Consider the following 19461-nt stretch of genomic DNA (forward strand, 5'->3'; position numbering starts at 1 on the left):
AATATATTTCAACCAAAATTGCAATTTTGACTTTTCTCTGCATTAACCACAAGCAACAAAAATCTAAATAAAGACGTTTGTAAACAAGGACTATTTAAAACAAGAACTTTTAATGTTTCTATTAATCAGAATATTGTTCAAGAGAACACCTTTTAGTTGATTTGGACATCAGTCCTTGTTGAACATAAAGTGCAACCAACAAGCAAGTCTATGTATTAAACTGATTGACCTGTACTTAATGCTATGTATGATTATATAAACTCTAAAGAAGTAATGAAATTAGATTATCTCACTGCTGCGACTGTCTTTCCTTCCATGTGGAGGCAAAACCACTTCAAACATTTTACCAACACCTAATGGACGTGTCTAATTCCCTGATTGTTACATAGCCAAAAATTGCAGACTCTGCGATTTGGAAATTGCGTTTTTTTTAAATTGCAATTATATTGAAAATGCGATTAATTGTTCAGCCCTAAAAGACATTACATTTAACCCTAAAAACTGCACCCTCACATCTAAAGCTGCAGACCTTTTGCTCTTCTAATTTCTGACTGTTTCAGAATAAAATACATACTCATGAGTATAAAATCTGGCCAACCTTAAGCAGTAATACCAGAGTTTAATAGCTGCTGAATCAAGAAACAACACAGCCAGGGTTTGTTAGAGACGCGTTTATGTCAGCTGGAACATCTTATTTCTACGAACATCAAACTGACTTAAACACAGGAACCCACAACACTCCGTCTGGGTTTACTACAGTACCCATAATCCTCTGCTGATGTTGTGCAGCAGGACAACCAATCAGTGAGTCACACTGAATCTGGGAGGTTCCAGTCTGGGGCTGCATCCGAAATTTTCTAATAACAGCTCCTATCTCCTACCTCCTGCTCCTTGTCCTCCCTGAACTCCATCAGGGAGGAAAGGGGCTTCAGCTGCAGAGCTGAGTCCAGCCTTTAATTCTGACGTCATTAGTGACGGAAACACGGAGGATGGAGTCAGAGACACGGAGGACTGAGTCAGAAACACGGAAGACTGAGTCAGAAACATGAAGGATGGAGTCAGAAACATGGAGGATGGAGTCAGATCCTACAGCTTTCTGGACATGAACTACAAAAAACGCAACTTAGACAAACGTAGAGAACAGCTGAAACTCTCATTACACAAAACAAAACATATTAAAGTAAACTTATACAGACTTTCTAGTTCTAACAATAACCGTTCCAATTGCTTGTTATTGTCTGCTAAAACAGAGTTGACATACTTATTTATTTTGTGAGTAGGTTTTTGTTTTTAACAGAAAATGGTGAATACAGATTATGTGCAAAATGAACGAAGTGTGCAACATAAACAGTTCAGTTTTCAAAGTTAACATGTTATATACATTATATTACATCACCGCTGGCAATTTCATTGCTTCCTTTGATTGAAATCATTGCTGTTGCACCGTTACGTTATGGGATCTCTTCTACCTGGATATTTCGTTAATATCCGTGAGGTGGGCTGTTACGACATATTATGCAAAGGATTGTGGGATTCCTTATAGCTCCTTAGAGCCGGTAAGGGGCATCCCGAGCTGCCTATGCTAAAGGAGCTATGAGAGGAAGCTTACAGGCTCCTTTTCCTCCCTCCTACTGACCGCACTACGCATGGAGACAGCTGACACACTTCTGCTTTGGCTGAAGAGTCCTGACCAATTAGACGTTTTTGGATGCAGCCCTGAACTCATGACATGCCTATTCCAGGCTCCTGAAATGCATTCTGGGAGTTGTGCATCAGTGGTTTAATCTGGAGACTCGTGTGAGTCACAGATTGGCTCCTTTAGTTTATCTTTACCTTCCTCGGAACCTCCATGTTCTTGTTCTAGCAGAAACCTTGTGGGACACGGGAGTCATGTGATCATATCAGTCTTCAGGAACCAAGGGACCTCAGCAGGAACCCAGAGCCTGTTACAGCTAAGCTGAGGAGATCATGTTCTGGTTTTCATCTGAAGGTCCACACTCACAGGAGACTCCGGACCTGCTCCATCAGCAATGATGTGGTCGGTGATGGTGGGGGAAGCCAGAAAGCTCCTAATCCTGGTCATCGTCACCGTGTCCCAGCTGCATTGATGCTCTCTGCTCATCCATCCTCCTGGACTGGACTCTCTGAACCAGACTGAAGAAGTTCTCCTGCTCCTCAGGGACTGGACCGGCAGCTTCATGAGGAGGAGGGAGGGAGCACCTCTGGTCTTCCATCCTGTCAGACTGCAGACAGCAGAGGTCATTACAGGGAAAGCAGAGCAGACGTCAGTCCATTACATCATTCTGAGTGCTGGGTATACAGGCGTCTGTCACACACTGCAAAACCTGAACTAAAAATAAGTAAAATTTTCTTAAAATGAGTGTATCTGTCCTTGATTTGAGAAGGTAAATAAGATTATCTGACAATGGAATAAGAGTTTTGCACTTAAAATAGGAACAATTCATCACCATCCTCTAATTTCAAGTGCAGGATGTCTAATTATCTTATTTTAGGGGTCAAAATACTTATTCCTTTGGCAGATAATCTTATTTACCTGCTCAAATCTAGGACAAAAACACGAATTTTAAGAACATTTTACTTATTTTTAGATCCGTTTTTGCAGTGCATTGACCCCAAACCAGTTTCTGGATCTGAACATTATCAACTATTCCTGTACCGTCACTATCTGTCAGTACCACAACACACCTGTCCACAGACTTTATCATGACCTGGAACAAAACCAGAACCTTTCAGATGTGGACAAACAGACTGACCTAATGTCTTGTTACTTAAATTCAACATGTTAGGGTTAGGTTAGGTTGATGTTTCAGGGCAGGTTACTGAAACTAATCCTTACCTTCATGTCATGATTCTGAAAGGCTCTTATTGAGTCTGTGGTTTTTATGTCTGTGTCTAGGCCCACAGGTGGTGTTATGCCGGTACCTGGTAGTGGATGAGCATGTTGTAGAAGTCCAAACTTGGAACAAGAGTCTTTTCTCCACAGCAGGCCCCGCAGAGAGGAGGGGGTCCTGGGTCAGGAAGTAGACTGAGGCTGGCTCTCTGGTCGCACAGTCTCTGGCTCTGAGACTCCAAGATCAGGTCCAACAGATCCGCCGCTTCCTCCTGACCGATCTACAGACACAGAAGGTCTGTTTAGACCTTAAACAGCGGTGAATGGGGTTTTCCAGAGTGTCAGACTACAGCAGAAACAGAGCAAACCAAAAGCAGAAACCAAACACCGCGAGGAAAGCAACCTGCCAGAAACAACTCACCAACCCCTAAAAACCTGAGGCGTCACCAGATGTTTCTGTGCGTTTTTACCTGAGGACGGCGATGGTCACACCGAGTGCCAGGAGGATCTCCCATACGGAGGAGAAGGGACGCTCACCGTGACAGATCATGTCATGGAGGCTAGTTCAGAAGGCCAAACACCAGGAGAGCAGCTGGACCAGACGGCGTTAGTGTCCCCAAGACCTCTGCTGATCAGCTGCCACCTCTGTTTACGCGGAAACTGGGTGTAACGGTCTCTGTCCCAAAGAATGGTCAACTGGTCAACGTCCTGTAGCCGGATCTTGATGGCCTTTAACCTTCAGCACTTAGTGTAGATGTCCTGCAGGATATGGAGGGTGGTTCTGATGGTCCACTAACTGATCGAATGACTCTCAAGTTCCAAGAGGTTGTTTTTTTTTTAATCACAGTTTCCCATCCAGGTGGTGATGCTCCCATACAAGATGCTGTCAACGGTGCAGGTGTAGAAGTTTCTGAGCACCTTGAGTGGAGCTTAACTCCCTCAGCCGCCTGAGGAGGTAGAAACGCTTCTGGCTTTCTTCACGGCGGTATTGACGTGATGCCGCTGTGGTCCCTCTGCTGGTTCCAGATGAAGTCCACAAGCTGACGCTCAACAGGAAGTGGTTCTCCTGACACTAGTCCTCCAGATGGGTCCCCTCCCTCCTGTAGGGTCTCATGACTGATCAGTCCCTCAACAGCAGATGATGTTGGCCTCTGACGTGAGCTTGCAGGCGCAGGACAGCAGAGGCTCACCACACAGCAGTGTTGTATAAAGTACTGAAATCTCAGAGTCAAGTAAAAGTATAGTTACCTCTCCAAAATATGACTTTGGTAAAAGTCCAAGTCACTGACTGAAATGTCACTTGAGTAAAAGTCTTAAAGTATCTGAAATGTCGTGTACTTAAGTATCAAAATTACTGTAAAAAAAGATGTACTTAAATAATGTAATATAAAGTATAAGTAAAAAGAAAAACAAAGCAAATGCAGTTTGAATGACATTTTAGATTTTGGTAAACTTTGAAGGTCAAATCCACTTAAAATAATATAAACAGCTAAGTGCAGGAGAAATTTAGACCAAGTTTAGACAGATAATACAACCTTTTTGTAAGCTTTCAGTTTTCCTTCTTCAAGTAAGGTCAGTGCTATGCACTTTAAAATTGTACACAACCAAGTGCTGGCAAAATTTAGACCAGCGGGGGTGAATATTAAGAACATGGTTAAGTGATAAACCAGGCTTAGTTAACCTCCAGGAAATGGTAAACCTGCTAAAAGATACACCTGCAGGTATCATTTAGTTAAGAAAATTAGGACTCTCTGCTATTAGATGCTTTACCTATACCACAAGGTTAATTTAACCTGCCCTAGCACTGAACCAGCTTCTTATCCTGTTGGTGGTGATGAACAAGCCCAGGCAAGTCTCAACTTTGTCGCAGTCAATCAGTAGGTGGGGTCAAAACACTTGCGTGCGTCTCTCTCTCTTTTTGTAATGAGTAACTAAACCAAACATTGAAAATGTATTGGAGTAAAAGTATGTAATTAAGATCAGAAATATAGTGAAGTAAAAGTAAAAGTTATCAAAAAATTTTATACTCGAGAAAAGTATAAAGTACTCCAACATATACTTAAGTACAGTAGTGAAGTATTTTTACTTCGTTACTATACAACACTGCCACACAGAGTGATCCGTGTTCAGGACGAGGGATCGAGGCGTGTTGACCTACTGTGATCACCTGGTCAGGTAGAGCCAACGCCACCTCAGGCAGCTCAGAGACCAGTCTGAGGGGACTGCGGTGTTAAATGCTGAACTGTAATCCACAAACAGCTCCCATATAGTTCCCCTCACCACGTCCATGTGGGTCCTGTGGAGGAGGAAAAGTGTCGTCTGTGGATCTGGTCCAGGAAGGTGGGCAGCATGGAGGGGAACCAACGTCTCTCACACCTCAGAGGTGAGGCTGTGGGCCTAAAGCCGTCAGGACTACTGGGTGAGGCGACTCGGAGGACGGGAGTCAGCGAGGCAACAGAGGCCAGGGACTCCATCCTGTAACTGCTGGTTTGCTGGTTCAAATCCCACTGCCTCAGTTGTTATGGCTGGTGAAGATTCTCAGTCATCCAGGTCATGGTCATTCCAAAAAAAGTAAAAAAACAAAGCAACTGGACTTGTTTTCCGTAGTTGAAGTCGTTTCGCTTCCTCTCCAGGAAGCTTCATCAATTCAAAAAGTCTGGAGTAATGTGGAGTACCAAGCTTTATACCACTGCCCAAACAAAGGCCTTGTAATGGCTTAGATAACATGCAAATTCAACCGAAACAGGTCCACCCCTTAGTAATGGGCAGTCTTTAAAGACATTAAGCCAGCAGATTGAACCAGTTGTTATGCTATTGGGCAAGACGATTCACCTGCTCTGCTTTCTGCCGGTGGTCAGATGGCTCGGTGGCGCCGGTTGTTCCTGTCAGTCTGGCCCAGCTGTGATTACTTTGTAGCTCAGCACCATCAGCATGTCAGCATGTGACTGAATGTAGTGTGAAGCTCCTGGAACTCGATAAAGCGCCGTACTCCTGTAATGTTTCAGCGTGCACGATTCCACGCATTTTTAGCACCTTATTGCCACATATTAAAATAAGTACACTTTTTAGGTATCTATACTTTACTCCATTACCTATTTTTCTTCCTACTTCTTACTTCTACTCATTACATTTTCACACAAGTATCTGTACTTTCTATTCCTTACGGGTGCTGGTCATAGTTAGAAGATCATGAAAAACTTGATTTCTTTCAGTATTTCATTCAAAAACGTGAAACTTGTATATTATATTCATTTATTACACACAGGCTGATATATTTCAGGTGTTTATTTCTTGTCATTTTGATAATTACAACTGACAACTAATGAAAACCCCAAATTCAGCATCTCAGAAAATTAGAATATTACTTAAAACCAAAAACAAAGGATATACAGATATCCCATCAACATGAAACGTGTGAGCATGTGCAGCACTCAGTACTAAGCTGGACTCCTTTTCCCTGGATTACTGCAGCCATGCGGCGTGGCACGGAGTCCATCAGTCTGAGGCGCTGCTCAGGTGTGATGAGAGCCCAGCTTGCTCTGATATGGGCCCTCAGCTCTTCTGCATCGTTAGGTCTGGTGCATCTCATCTTGCTCTTCACAATAACCTATAGATTTTCTGTGGAGTTAAGGTCAGGTGAGTTTGCTGGCCCTTTAAGAACAGGTGCACCGTGGTCCTTAAACCAGGTACTAGTAGCTTTGGTGCTGTGTTCAGGTGCCAAGTCCTGATGGAAAATGAAACCTGCATCTCCATAAAGTTGGTCAGCAGCAGGGAGTATGGGAGTGAACCAACACCATGGCACCCCAACCGTCACTGACTGTGGAAACTACACTGGACCTCAGCGTGGATTCTGTGCCTCCCCTCTCCTTCTCCTGACTCTGGGTCCTTGATTTCCAGGGGAAATGCAGAATTTACTTTCATCCGAGAACAGAACTGTGGACCACTCAGCAGCGTCCTGTCCATTTGTCTTTAGTCCAGGCAAGACGCTTCTGTCTCTTGTCTCAGAGTGGCTTGACACCAGGAAGGCGACGTCTGCTGGTTCTGGAAGCTCTGATCCAGCTGCAGTCCACTCTTTGGGAATCTCCCCTATTAATGTGCCGAGTCAGCAGTCCTCCATATCTTTGGGTCGCCTACAGAACTAGACTGAGCGACCATTTAAAGGCCTCTGCAGCTGTTTTGAGTTAATTGGCTGATTAGAGGGGCACCAGGTGTCTTGATTATTGGACCTTTTCACAATATTCTAATTTCCTAAAAAAACAGAGTTTGGGTTTTTCATCAGTTCTCAGTCATAATCATCAAAATAAAAGAACAATATATAAGCCTGTGTGTAATGAATGAATATAATATTCAAGTGTAACTTTTTGAATGGAGTTACTGAAACAAATCGACTTTTTCATGATATTCTAATTAAATGATCAGCACCTGTACACACTTATTTCTAAACCACTCTGATTAGAATTCAATATTTTCACCTTTTACACATTTAGATATATATAGAGTCCAGACATGATGAATCAAGGACATCACGCTCAGGTAGATTTCCAGCAGCTGCTGTTTACCTTGTTCTTGGTTCTGGGGGTTCTGGTCCGGTATCTCAGCACCGATGCCAGGCTCTGACTCCAGGTTCTGCTGTAGCTTGAACCATCTTCAGCAACAGAACCAGCTTCAGGACTTCCTGAACTCTGCTCTCTCGCTCCTTCTTCAACAGAATCTTTTTCGGATGGACCCGGAGAGCATTTGGACACCGCAGTTCTGATGCTGCCATTGTGGTTAGATGTGGCGGACGGAGAGGAGATGTTTCTATCTGTCATGCTGGAGTGGTGAAGGTGTAGAACGTTCTGAAGAGGCCGTTCTCATGGGGGGCGGCGCTCTACCTGAGCAGAAGGGTAACAGGAAGTGAGACAGACATCCTTCTCTCAGTGTGTGAGGACTGGGATGAGGTAAAAAAAAAAAAAAACAGGCGTGAAAACCTCCCACCTGGATCACCTGTATTTTGTGTCATGTTTACGGTTACTGGAAGCATAACGAGCTGCACAGAAACGTTTCACGTTATCTGCAGTTATTGCTGCTGTTAACAAGCTGTGTCGTAGTTTACCAACTACATCCATCACAGGACCTTCAAGCAAGAGAAAGATGGTCTCCCCTCAGAGACTGAAGACCTGCACGAGTTCTGGTGAAGTGAGAGGCTCACCGTGGTTAGAAAGCTGATACTGCCACCTTCACCTGCATGCAATATGCTGCTGATGAAATGAAGAAGTATAAACAGTGGTGTTGGAAGCATTTCAAATGCTTTTGACGCCACTAAATTAAGTGTTTTTGTAGCTTTGGAGGCGAGGGTGTCAGAACTGGAGACCCGGCTCCAGCAGATAGCCGCCCCTTAGCTAGCACGGAGCCACAGAGATTAGTTTCCTGTAGCGGTCCTCCAGCATTACCTGTGCAGGTGTACTGGTGTTCCTTTTGACCAAGACATGTCCCATATTAAATCCCATATTAAACAGGTTTCCTTTTTTCTCCTCCGGAGTATTGCCAAAACTAGAAGTCTTGGACTTAGACTTAGACTTAGACAAACTTTATTGTCATTTTGTATGCAGAGTGCGTACAGAACGACATTTCGTTTGCATACAGCTTGAGAATTTCAGTGAATTTCAGAATAAAGTAACTTTGCAGGATAATAAAGTAACTTTGCAGGATAATAAAATAACTTTACAGGATAAATAAAGTAACTTTGCAGGGTAGTAAAGTAACTTTGCAGGATAATAAAGTAACTTTGCAGGAAAGTAAAGTAACTTTGCAGGATAATAAAGTAACTTTGCAGGATAAATAAAGCAACTTTGCAGGATAGTAAAGTAACTTTGCAGGATATAAAATAACTTTGCAGGATAGTAAAGTAACTTCCATCCATTCATCCATTTTCTAATCCGCTTAATCCCTCATGGGGTCGCGGGGTTGCTGGTGCCTATCTCCAGCGTTCACTGGGCGAGAGGCGGTAAAGTAACTTTGCAGGATAGTAAAGTAACTTTGCAGGATAAAAAAGTAACTTTGCAGGACAGTTCCAGGATAAAGTGCACAGTGATTTCACAGTACAGCAATTGAGATGTAAACAATGCAGGACACATGTGATACAGAGTCCAGTTTTAGCTTCAGCAGTTCAAGTTCAAGTTCAAGTCTTGAAGTATTCCACCCGAATACCAGGTATTCGGATGGAGCCTGTGTGTTTTTAAAATATTGCAGGTCTGAATTTAGTTCTAAAGTCACTCTGAAATAAGATTAATTGTTGTCGTCGCTCTTAACACAAACAGTGACTCCAGCCCTTAGGCAGTCAGAGACAGACAGCCTTGCGACGTGACGTCTTCATGGAACCACACCGAAGAGGAGCTAAAAACAGTAACGGTTACCAGTGGGAGGGTTTAAAAAGTGAAAAGTGAAAAAGGAGCATCAGGGATGATGTGATTCTTTATCCACTAAGGAGAGATGCGGGAAGACGATAAATCGCCAAACTGACCTCTTAGAAAGGTCTCTCCCTCTCAGCTGAGATGATGCTTATGCCTCTGACAGAGTCGACTATCATACAATCAGACGACATTTTGTGTTATTGAAACAGAAGTTCAAATATTGACCAGTTACATGGTGAGTAAAATCATAGACATTATATACGTAGACACGTCATTGGGCGGGTTCTGCCTCTGCTGCGATGCGTCAGAGCTTCCGCCATCTTAAATGTGGCAAATCTGCAGTTACTCAGTCACTTAAGCAGTATCAGAGGGACTTTAATCTCTGAATATACTTTGTATTCGTAGTATTTTTGTTTTTGTAACATTACAAGTTTATTTTCGTATCCCTTTAGCTTCATTCTCCTGAATTTATTCTCCTAAAGAATAAAAATATTTAAAATAATCTAACCTGGCCCTATTACTCCAGGAGTGAAATAATTCTGCAAACTGTGACTATTCTGGAAATGTTCTCTCTTAATTCTTATAATATGACGTTTTTTTCATAACATTATCACTTTTGTGTTTGTTTGGTTTTTTTACTTTATTGACCTAGGAATTTTTTTTCCTCATATTATTCATTTTACCTCTTTAATACTCCCCCAAAAGGTTTGTTCCTAAAGGTTCACATGTGACACGGTTTTATGAAATAATGAAGACCACAATGTTTAGATTTAACAAATTGATCCTTATATTCATACCACATACACACACAAATATAGATATATATACATACATACACACACACACACACACACACACATATACATATATATATATATATATATATATATATATATATATATATATATATATATATATATATATATATACATACATATATATATATATATATATATATATATATATATATATATATATATATATATATATATATATATATATATATGTGTGTGTGTGTGTGTATATATATATATATATATATATATATATATATATATATGTATGTATGTATGTATGTATGTATGTATGTATGTATGTATGTGTGTGTGTGTGTGTCTTGTATCTGCCTTCTATATATCTATATATATATATATATATATATATATATATATATATATATATATATATATATATATATATATATATATATATATATATATATATATAGAAGGCAGATACAAGTAGTGAAAACAGCCAGAATACATTTCCATGCAGCACAGAATTGAGGCATCTTCTCTGATCCACGTTCACAACTCAACTTTTTTCTGCCACATACAATATGGCGGTGACGTTGACGTGCGAACATGCGCCCTATGACGCGTCTACGTATATGATGTCTATGAGTAAAATTGGTTCTGATTGCCGTACACACATCTGAATTAAATTGGTTGTGAAGTAGCTCACATCAGCAATGCAGAGACTCTGGTTCTGTTGCAGATTCTCTGGTTCTGCAGCAGCAGGTCATGAAGAGTCCAGTAGAAACACAGAGACTAAATGCTCCTGAGCTCCTCAGCACCGCCTGGTGGCGGTGAGAGGGAACAACACAGAGACGCTCCCACCCTGTTCAGGCAGCACACATCAAACTCGCTTTGATTTCAAATCAGCACCAAGATGGACTGAACCCGCTTTAGTAATAAACATCTACACACAGAAACTACAGAGACACGGGAAAGCTTATCTCAGTTCCTTCACCTGTACGTCACAGAGTTCCTCCAAAGTGTCCAAGAGTCCTCGCAACGTCTCACGCCGGTCTTCCTCCTCGTCAAAGGGGGGGGACCCTGCAGCCGGTCTCACTTCACGGTTTCTGTGGGAACGGCAGAGGGCTTCCCAACGCCGCAGCCCTCCCCCCCCCGCCCTCTGCTCACACACTGCTGCTTTGTTGGCGTCCATTGAGCCGCTCAAAGAGCTGCTGTCTGTCTGTGGGCCTCACACACAGGAGCCAGAATTAACGATCAAGCTTCTCACAGGTTCCTCAACAACTAAAACTGCAAAAACGACGTATTTGGTTCTGCGTTTAATTCCAAAGAGGTGAACACATCATGAACACAGAGTCCTCACTGGAAAAAACAGGAGTGTTTCAAGGTCAGTCGCCTGGCTCTGTCAGCGTGGGAACAGAGCCAGGCGACTGATAATTGGTAATTCATCTTTAATGTTGCGATGGAGGAATTTGGACCGACTCTGCTCTGCAGAATCGAACGCCTCTGCTTCTGTCAACCATTCCCAAAGCCTTCCTTTCCAGCCCCAGAAGGTCTGGCTTCCACTTCCTCGTCTGTCCCAGAGTGTCCGGTGGACTTCTGTTGTTCTGGAGAAACCCTAACCCTCTTTCACTGTTTAGCTCTTTCTCTCAGCCGGCTGTGGCTATCGACTGAGCTTTTACTGCAACTAACTTTATGTGCTCTTTCTCTGTCGGGAAATGTTATATGGAATGGTACCAACCCAGATTCAGGCACTGGACACAGATGGTAAGATCACCAGTGGTGTCATAAGTACACACATTTGTTACTTAAGTAGAAGTATAGATACTGCAGTTTAAAAACACTCTGGTAAAAGTTGAAGTATCAACTTGACCTCTTTACTCAAGTAAAAGTGAAAAAGTATGTGCTCCAAAAACTACTTAAAGTATAAAAGTATAAAGTAACCTTTAAAAAAATACCACTATATGAATTGAAAGCTTAATTTAAACACTGGTTAGTTCTACATGTGGCCCAAGACACAACATAACCATTAACCCATTAGTCAAAGACAAAGTCACTCAAGGAGCATGTTCTCTCTAAAAATTTTATTGGAATTCAATTCCAAACAGAGGTTCAAGCCTGCAGAACTGCCAGAACATAAATGTGTGAGTTTCATCAAATACCTAAGGTAAACTATACCCCTTGGTGCAAAAACATTCTATGTAGTTTGTGTGTAGAGAGAGAAAAGGAGAGAGAGAGAGAGAAAGAGAGAAAAAAAAAGAGAGAGAGAGAGAGAGAGAGCGAGAGAGAGAGAGAGAGAGAGAAAAAGAGAGAAAAAGAGAATAGCTATAGAATAGCTAACCAATGAATGTTTGCGTTATATGACTCATCCAATTACACTAGTTCTCACTAGGTGTGGATGGCGCCAATGGTCTGCATTGGATGGTGCACATTATGTGAAAGAAATATTTATAAATTTTAAACTGAAGCCAAGAGTAACGAGTAACGTTTGTTTTAAAAATGTAAGGAATAGAAAGTACAGATACTTGTGTGAAAATGTAATGAGTAGAAGTAAGAAGTAGGAAGAAAAATAAGTAATGGAGTAAAGTATAGATACCTAAAAAGTGTACTTAAGTACAGTAACGAAGTATTTGTACTTCGTTACTTGACACCTCTGAAGATCACAAGGTTTATTTACCATTATTCTCAAACCATGGTAAAGGCACCACGAGGAGCACTGCAAAAACGGATCTAAAAACAAGTAAAATGTTCTTAAAGTTAATCTATTCGTCCTTGATTTGAGCCAGTAAATAAGATTATCTGCCAATGGAATAGGGTATTTTTGCCCCTAAAATAAGATAATTAGACATCCTGCACTTGAAATAAGATGATGGAGATGAATTGTTCCTATTTTAAGTGGGAAAATCTTACTCAGTTGGCAAATCATCTTATTTACCTGCTCAAATCAAGGACAGATACACTCATTTAAAGAAAATGTTACCTATTTTCAGTTCTGTTTTTGCAGTGAGAGGGTTCTATAGGGAGATTTCTGTTGAGCAGAGATTCAAACGGGGGCCTGAACTGAACGGTGGAGAGCAGGCAGCCAGGTGAAGGCTGGAATGACGGAGCTGGCAGGAGGAGACAACGGCGGTGTGAGCGAGGTTTCCAGAAGAGCTCTGTCACCGGGAGGCAGACAGGAGAGTCCTGGGTTGGTGAGGACTTGGTCATCAGGAAAGGTCTGGTTGTCGTGCAGCTCTTTAAATCCCCGCTACCCCCCAACGGAGACCTTCGGTTCCCACAGAGAAGTCACACATGATGACACACAGCAGACTCCTGACATGAAAACTGGTTCTAAGCTCATCTGTCAGCGGCGGTTCTCTCCTGAAGGAAACCACTAAATGAGCCGGATCCCTGCTTCTGTGTCTGAGCATGTCCTGTCTTTTCAAACCTCAAGCTGGGGCTGAAAATGTAATAAGATTAGAATTCCTTTATTGTCCCACAATGGGGAAATTCATGATTCAATAATAAATATAAATTAATATATTATATGTATGCTTCACTTTTTTTTAAAATCCCAAACCAACCAGAAGATGTTTTCCAGGTGTCAGAAACTGAACTAAAAGAATTACAGTAGCTTCCCCTGCTGGACGGGATGGTTTTTAGTCCAGAGAGGATTTAAAAACGCCCTGGTTGTTGCTCAGAGAACAGGATTTAAACTTTTTCTGAGGTCCAAATGGAGATCTAGAGCCTCTACTATAGCATCTGACCAGACTGTCAGATGCTTTTATCACATTTGTCTCCGCCAGATTCTCACTGAGGTGAAGAAATTTAGCAGGGTGACCTGCAGGCAGCAGCACACGTCAAAGTGGACTTACAACAAGGACAGAACAACCATTAAAATATATAAAACATGTGTAATGCTCAGACAGACAGAGAACCTGATATTGGAACCACACACAGTGTTGCGCTTAAAATGGTTTATTAAAATGAATAAACAAAGCCGTCTGAGAGCTGGAATCAGTTCTGTGAAGCAGGCAGGGTTCCTGCAGGATGGACAGGCAGATAGATTCTTGATCCAGAAAAAAAAATGTATTACCTGCGATGTGACGGGCGTCCATGCCTGCTCTCTTCTTTGTATTCATATTTTACAAGGTCAGTTACATTTTTCCAAATTTATCTTTTTTAATTAACAGAACCACACAGTAAAAAGGATCTGGCTTGAAATAAACACACGGGTCAGTCATCCCATAAAAGCCAACTTCACACGGTACTGAGCTGTCGGCCTAATTTTAGTAAAAAGAAAACATTAAAGCATCACAGCATAACTTTTAGCCACTGGGGAAGCTAGACCAGTAACTTCCAGGTTTATTCATGCAAGAAGCTTTATTAGATTTTATGCTGGGACTATTTCATGTTCAATGGACACTGAAACAAGAAGATAGAAGAGGAAAAAAGAAGAGAAACAGATGAGACAGATGCTAAAAGGGAGAAAAGGTGAAAGAGAAAGAGGAGAGGAAATGGAGAGAGTGATATAACATCCTCAGAGTCTGCTTCTACACCTGCAAAGAGAGATATAAAAAGAACAGCAGAACCAGCTGATAAAGTATTACAGGAACAAACAACCAGCACCTTGATACCGTCACTGAAGAATATACAGGATTATTTAATACGACATGTAGAAAGTGACAGCTGAAGATAATAATAGAGGTTTTCTGTATAGAAGTGAATCTGTAAGTACCTGGATCCAAACACCTGTACAAGTGCTTGGATAAAGGTGCTTACATTCAGGTACAGGAGCTACTTCTAAGACAAACTGGTGCCACATTTACTGTGAACTATCTGTGACTCTAGAGGGCGCTGTTTCACTGACCTTCCATCCAGTGGAGCCTCCAGAAATGTTTCATAGGGGGGGGCACTTAAACTCTGAAACTAAAAGCCATAATTTCAGGATTTTATTCTACTGTTGTAGTAAAGTTGCCTGTAAAAAACGATCTGAAAGACTTAAGTAAACGCCTACTAATATCTATTGGTTTTTAATGTTTTTTTTGGATTTTTAATGTTCCTAATGATCTAATGTGCATAGACCAATAACAGTGCAGGTTTCATCCCAAGCAGCTGGAATCAGACGTGTGTTCAGGGCCCATTGTGACGATACCGTCTGTCAGGTTGAGCTCAGTGTTGAACCTGAACTACTTCAGATAAATAACGATTTTCACTTTGTCTGCTGACCTTTAAAGTTCTAATTTCAAGTTTCTTTGACGCTCTGGAAGACAGACATTCATTTAATTACATAGACGAATAAGGCGAAAAAAGGCTGTCCCCCCCCACAGAGACACAGAGGATGGAGGTCGATCGCCGTTCTTATCACGACTGGAATGTTAATGATGTTCTCTGCATGGAACCAACCCTCCAGAGATAAAGAGACAGAAATAAAGCGCCCAGGCGTGAGGACTGACAGAGGTTTAAATTAAGACCGGGTGGTGTGAAGGGCAGCCAGACAGGACCCGGGACGTTTCATGCCCTCCTGCAGCCAGCAGCGTTAAACAGACAGAAGATAAACTGATGTGGGATTCGCCCTTTAAAACTAAATAAAGTTCTAAAGCATTTTGAATTGTTTTCCATTAAACAGATTCCGATTGTTCCTTAACACCAGTTCTGTTTCCACCGTCAAAACGGGTTCTAGCTCAGGACCAACTCTCAGTATAACTTTAATCTTTTTAATGATGGAAAGAAACAAGAAGAAGTCAAACTCAGATTATTTCTGGAACAGCATCAGCGCATTCAGCTGAATATTTTCATGTCATCAGGTTCTGACGTGGGAACCACCAGGAAGGGAGCTAGAAATCACGGCTTCTCTTTCAGTTGCACTGCGTTTACAAAGCAGACGTGTCAAAAGTATTCACCTTTATTACTCAAGTAGAAGTATAGATAATTACTGGGGTTTAAAAATGCTTCTGTGGAAGTAAAAATATCATCGTAAACATTTTACTCAAGTATAAAAGTAACCGTTTCAAAACTACTTAAAGTATAAAAGTAAAAGTAATTCAAGCAACAAAAAAATGCCGTAAAGGACAATAGCTTAGACCTCCCACATCACAGGGGCCTATAATGCACCACCTCTCCCCCAAAAAGTCCTGTTTCTAAAGGCAATTATTATTCATAGTATATAATGATGCTAATATTGATATATATTGAAATATATATATTGTTTTACCAACATATGTCTATTAAAAATTAACCATTTAGTACAATGCAAAAATACTAAAGTGCCATAATAATGAGCTTCAACATGGGTTTCTTGGAGCAGAAAATCTAATGACTGGTTGCATAAAAGTATTGTTGCAAGAAGTCAACCTTCACAGACATCATCAATAACCTTTTACTTGTTATAAGTGGAATGTAGATGAAGATCCAAGCATAGCTGCAGGAAGCAATGAGGGCAACAGATGTCAGATAACAAAACTGGACAAGAAAATGAGTTTACAATAAACCCTGTATGGGTGTGTGTATATACAGTAGACTGGTCAGAAGGATTGATCCAAGTGGTTAATCCACAAATGGATAAAAGAAAAGAAAAATAACTAATAATCCCAAAATGCAATGTTCTTCTTCTTAAGTTTTTCCAAAAAAATAAAAACAAAGAAACTGGACTTGTTTTCCGTAGTTGAAGACGTTTCGCTTCCTCTCCCGGAAGCTTTTTCAATTCAAAAAGTCTGGAGTAGTGTGGAGTACCAAGCTTTATACCATTGCCAAACAAAGGCCTTGCAAGGGCTTAGATAACATGCAAATTCAATCCGTTTCTTAAGTTTTATTTTTTGGGGTTTGGCCAACACGATCAAATTCACTCTGTCCGGGTGGCGCTATTTATCTAATTAATCTTTAGTTTTTTTGACGAGTCTAAACAAAAACAAGCTGAAATAAAATAGAAATAACGAGACTATTTTCAAAATGTAGAATGTAGAGTAGAAAGTACAGATAATTGCATGAAAATGTAAGAAGTAGAAGTAAAAAATAGGCTAAAAAATAATTACTACTTACATAACCAAAATTCCTGCTGGGGTAACAAAGGATTGGTACTCAGGTCACCTCTGCCATGAAGAGCTGGCGCCTTGCAGTGGGATTGGTTGAGGAATGGCAGGAGGAGGCTTCCCCCAGGAAACCCTTCACCTGAACACAGGTGGAGCTCTGAAACCTTCAGAACCAGTTTGGGTTCTGTGACCTGACCTGGAGGCCTCAAGCTGTTTCATTGACCTTCTACCAGCATGGTAGAAGTCCTCACTTGGTCCTGAAGCGGTCTAAAGGCCCATTCATACCCTACGTTTGGCCTACACGTCCGTATTTCTGTCCGTACGTTCTATCCGTTGACTCTTTCATACCTCCGTCCGTTGAGGTGTGCAATAACCAATATGTCCTCTAGGTGGCAGTGCTGGGCGCCAATGATTCGTCACTGATCAAACACGGCGACGGTCCAAGACGTGATTTTGTTGTATTTGCTCCGTAAGTAAACTATTTGTTTGTCCCTGTGCCCCGGACACGACACATCATATGTGTGGGTAGTTGCGGACAAGCTCTGCAAGTCGTTCCTCGAATCCCGCCATTGTTTAAAGCCCAGAATTACAACCTTCTTCGTGATTTTGTTGACATTTTGTACAACAAACTCAATAGCGCCCCCACCGTTTCCGGTAGTATTGCTCCGTATTGATCCGTTTCGTCCGTAATCGTAAGATCCCAATTTTCGTGTCAAAGTACGGACGAAATCGACGGTTAGAACGTATGAAACACTCCACACGTATCCGTATCCGTCTTTTACGTGAGGTATGAATGGGCCTTAACTGGGCCCAGACCTCAGTAATGATGGCAGCCATGTTTGTTTCAGGTTCACAGCAGCACAGCAGTGATCATGAGACACATGCTGAACATCCTTATCTCCTGCTTCTTATCTTCTGAGTGTTTCTATTTCAGCTTTCTTCCATATTTGGGGGGGCAGCTCCCTCTCTCTCTCTCTCCTTCGGTAATTTCTGCCTCACTCGCCCCTCTGCTAGAAGCTATAAAACAGCCCGTAGGACATTTCCTTCATCTCTGCTGCAGCATGGCTCCAAAGAAGGTGGAACCCAAGAAGCCAGAGGCGAAGAAGGCGGAAGCAAAGAAGGAAGAGCCGCCGCCGCCGCCTCCTGCCAAGCCTGCGGAGCCGGAGCCCAAACCTCCAGAGGTGGACCTGAAGAGCGTGGTGGTGGAGTTCACCCCGGACCAGATCGAAGAGTTCAGAGACGCCTTCTCCCTGTTCGACGAGACGCCCGCCGGGGAGATGAAGATCACGTTCGCCCAGTGTGGCGACGTCATGCGGGCGCTGGGACACAACCCCACCAACGACGAGGTGCTGAAGCTGCTGGGGAGGCCCAAGGCGGAGGAGATGAACGTCAAGCTGCTGGACTTTGACGGCTTCCTGCCCATGCTGCAGCACGTGGCGCGCTCCAAGGAGCAGGGCAACTTCGAGGACTTCGTGGAGGGCCTGAGGGTCTTCGACAAGGAAGGCAACGGCACGGTGATGGGGGCGGAGCTCCGTCACGTCCTGGCCACGCTGGGAGAGAGGATGACCGAGGACGAGGTGGACCGTCTCATGGTGGGACAGGAGGACGCCAACGGACACATCAACTACACGGAGTTTGTGAAGCACATCCTGGCTGGATAGAAACCCGGAGGGAGTGTTGGGAACGTTTATCCAGATGTGTTTGTGTAATAAAACATCTGTCCATTCACTCTGTGTTTTTACTGTGTGGTTAAAAGGGTCTGAGTTCTGGTTTTCGACCAGAGGTTCTGATGTGAAACGCTCAAAAAGTGTTAATCTGATTTCAACAACTTTATCAACTCTTCTCTACATTCTCAACATATTGGACATCAGTTAATATATTATAATTAAATCTCTGTTGGAGCTGATAAAGGTGACTATGTTTCATGCCTAAACAAAACCACCCTCACTTCCAGACAGGGGCGGTTCTAGACAGGGGCCAACAGGGGCCTGTGCCCCTGTAGAACTGTTCCTGGCCCCTGTACTAAAAACATGATATTAAATTTCTTAGGATGATAAATGCTGACAAAGATACCGTGACTGACTGGTCATTTAGATCATTTGTATTTTTTTGTTTATGTTTTTACCCAATAATAAAATATCAAAACAATTAAAAAATAAATAATAATTAAAATAACAATAATTAAAAATTAAGCTGTTTCACGTTAAGCTCCTGCTGTATTGAGAAAAGATCAGAGGTCTGCAACCTGCAGTTCCAGAGCCACAATTGGCTTAATATATTAAACGATGAAATGTTGACCTGTTAAGTCCCCCCACCCCCCCCCCCCAAATCTTTTGTTCTGTGCCCCTGTGAAAAAACACTGGCCCCACCCTGGCCCCCCTGCTAAATTTGGTCTAGAACCCCCAGTGCTTCCAGAAAGTATAAAGAAACTAAATAAACTGAATTTACAGGAAACT

At 42.1% G+C, this 19461-nt stretch overlaps 2 protein-coding genes across 3 annotated transcripts; one reads left to right on the forward strand and one right to left on the reverse strand.

The window, feature by feature from the left end:
• Positions 1 to 908: 908 nt before the first annotated feature.
• Positions 909 to 11102, reverse strand: gpsm1a (G protein signaling modulator 1a). 2 transcript variants are annotated; one of them, XM_036144271.1, is made up of 4 exons: positions 10996 to 11102; positions 7411 to 7721; positions 2944 to 3132; positions 909 to 2243 (listed from the first exon to the last, which is right to left on the reverse strand). In XM_036144271.1, the coding sequence occupies exons 2-4, from the start codon at positions 7660 to 7662 to the stop codon at positions 2070 to 2072; spliced, it is 615 nt and encodes a 204-aa protein (XP_036000164.1). In that variant the 5' UTR covers positions 7663 to 7721; positions 10996 to 11102; the 3' UTR covers positions 909 to 2069. The 2 variants fall into 2 exon arrangements, with proteins under 2 accessions (XP_036000164.1, XP_036000163.1); XM_036144270.1 differs by having other exon boundaries at positions 7411 to 7725.
• Positions 11103 to 18040: 6938 nt separating this feature from the next.
• LOC105917138 (myosin light chain 1, cardiac muscle) lies at positions 18041 to 18733 on the forward strand. The gene has a single exon (XM_012851856.3). The coding sequence runs from the start codon at positions 18067 to 18069 to the stop codon at positions 18664 to 18666; it is 600 nt and encodes a 199-aa protein (XP_012707310.2). The 5' UTR covers positions 18041 to 18066; the 3' UTR covers positions 18667 to 18733.
• The last annotated feature ends 728 nt before the right edge of the window (positions 18734 to 19461 follow it).

This window comes from Fundulus heteroclitus, chromosome 12 (genome assembly GCF_011125445.2).
Source record: "Fundulus heteroclitus isolate FHET01 chromosome 12, MU-UCD_Fhet_4.1, whole genome shotgun sequence".
In the NCBI taxonomy this organism is placed as follows: Eukaryota; Metazoa; Chordata; class Actinopteri; order Cyprinodontiformes; family Fundulidae; genus Fundulus; species Fundulus heteroclitus.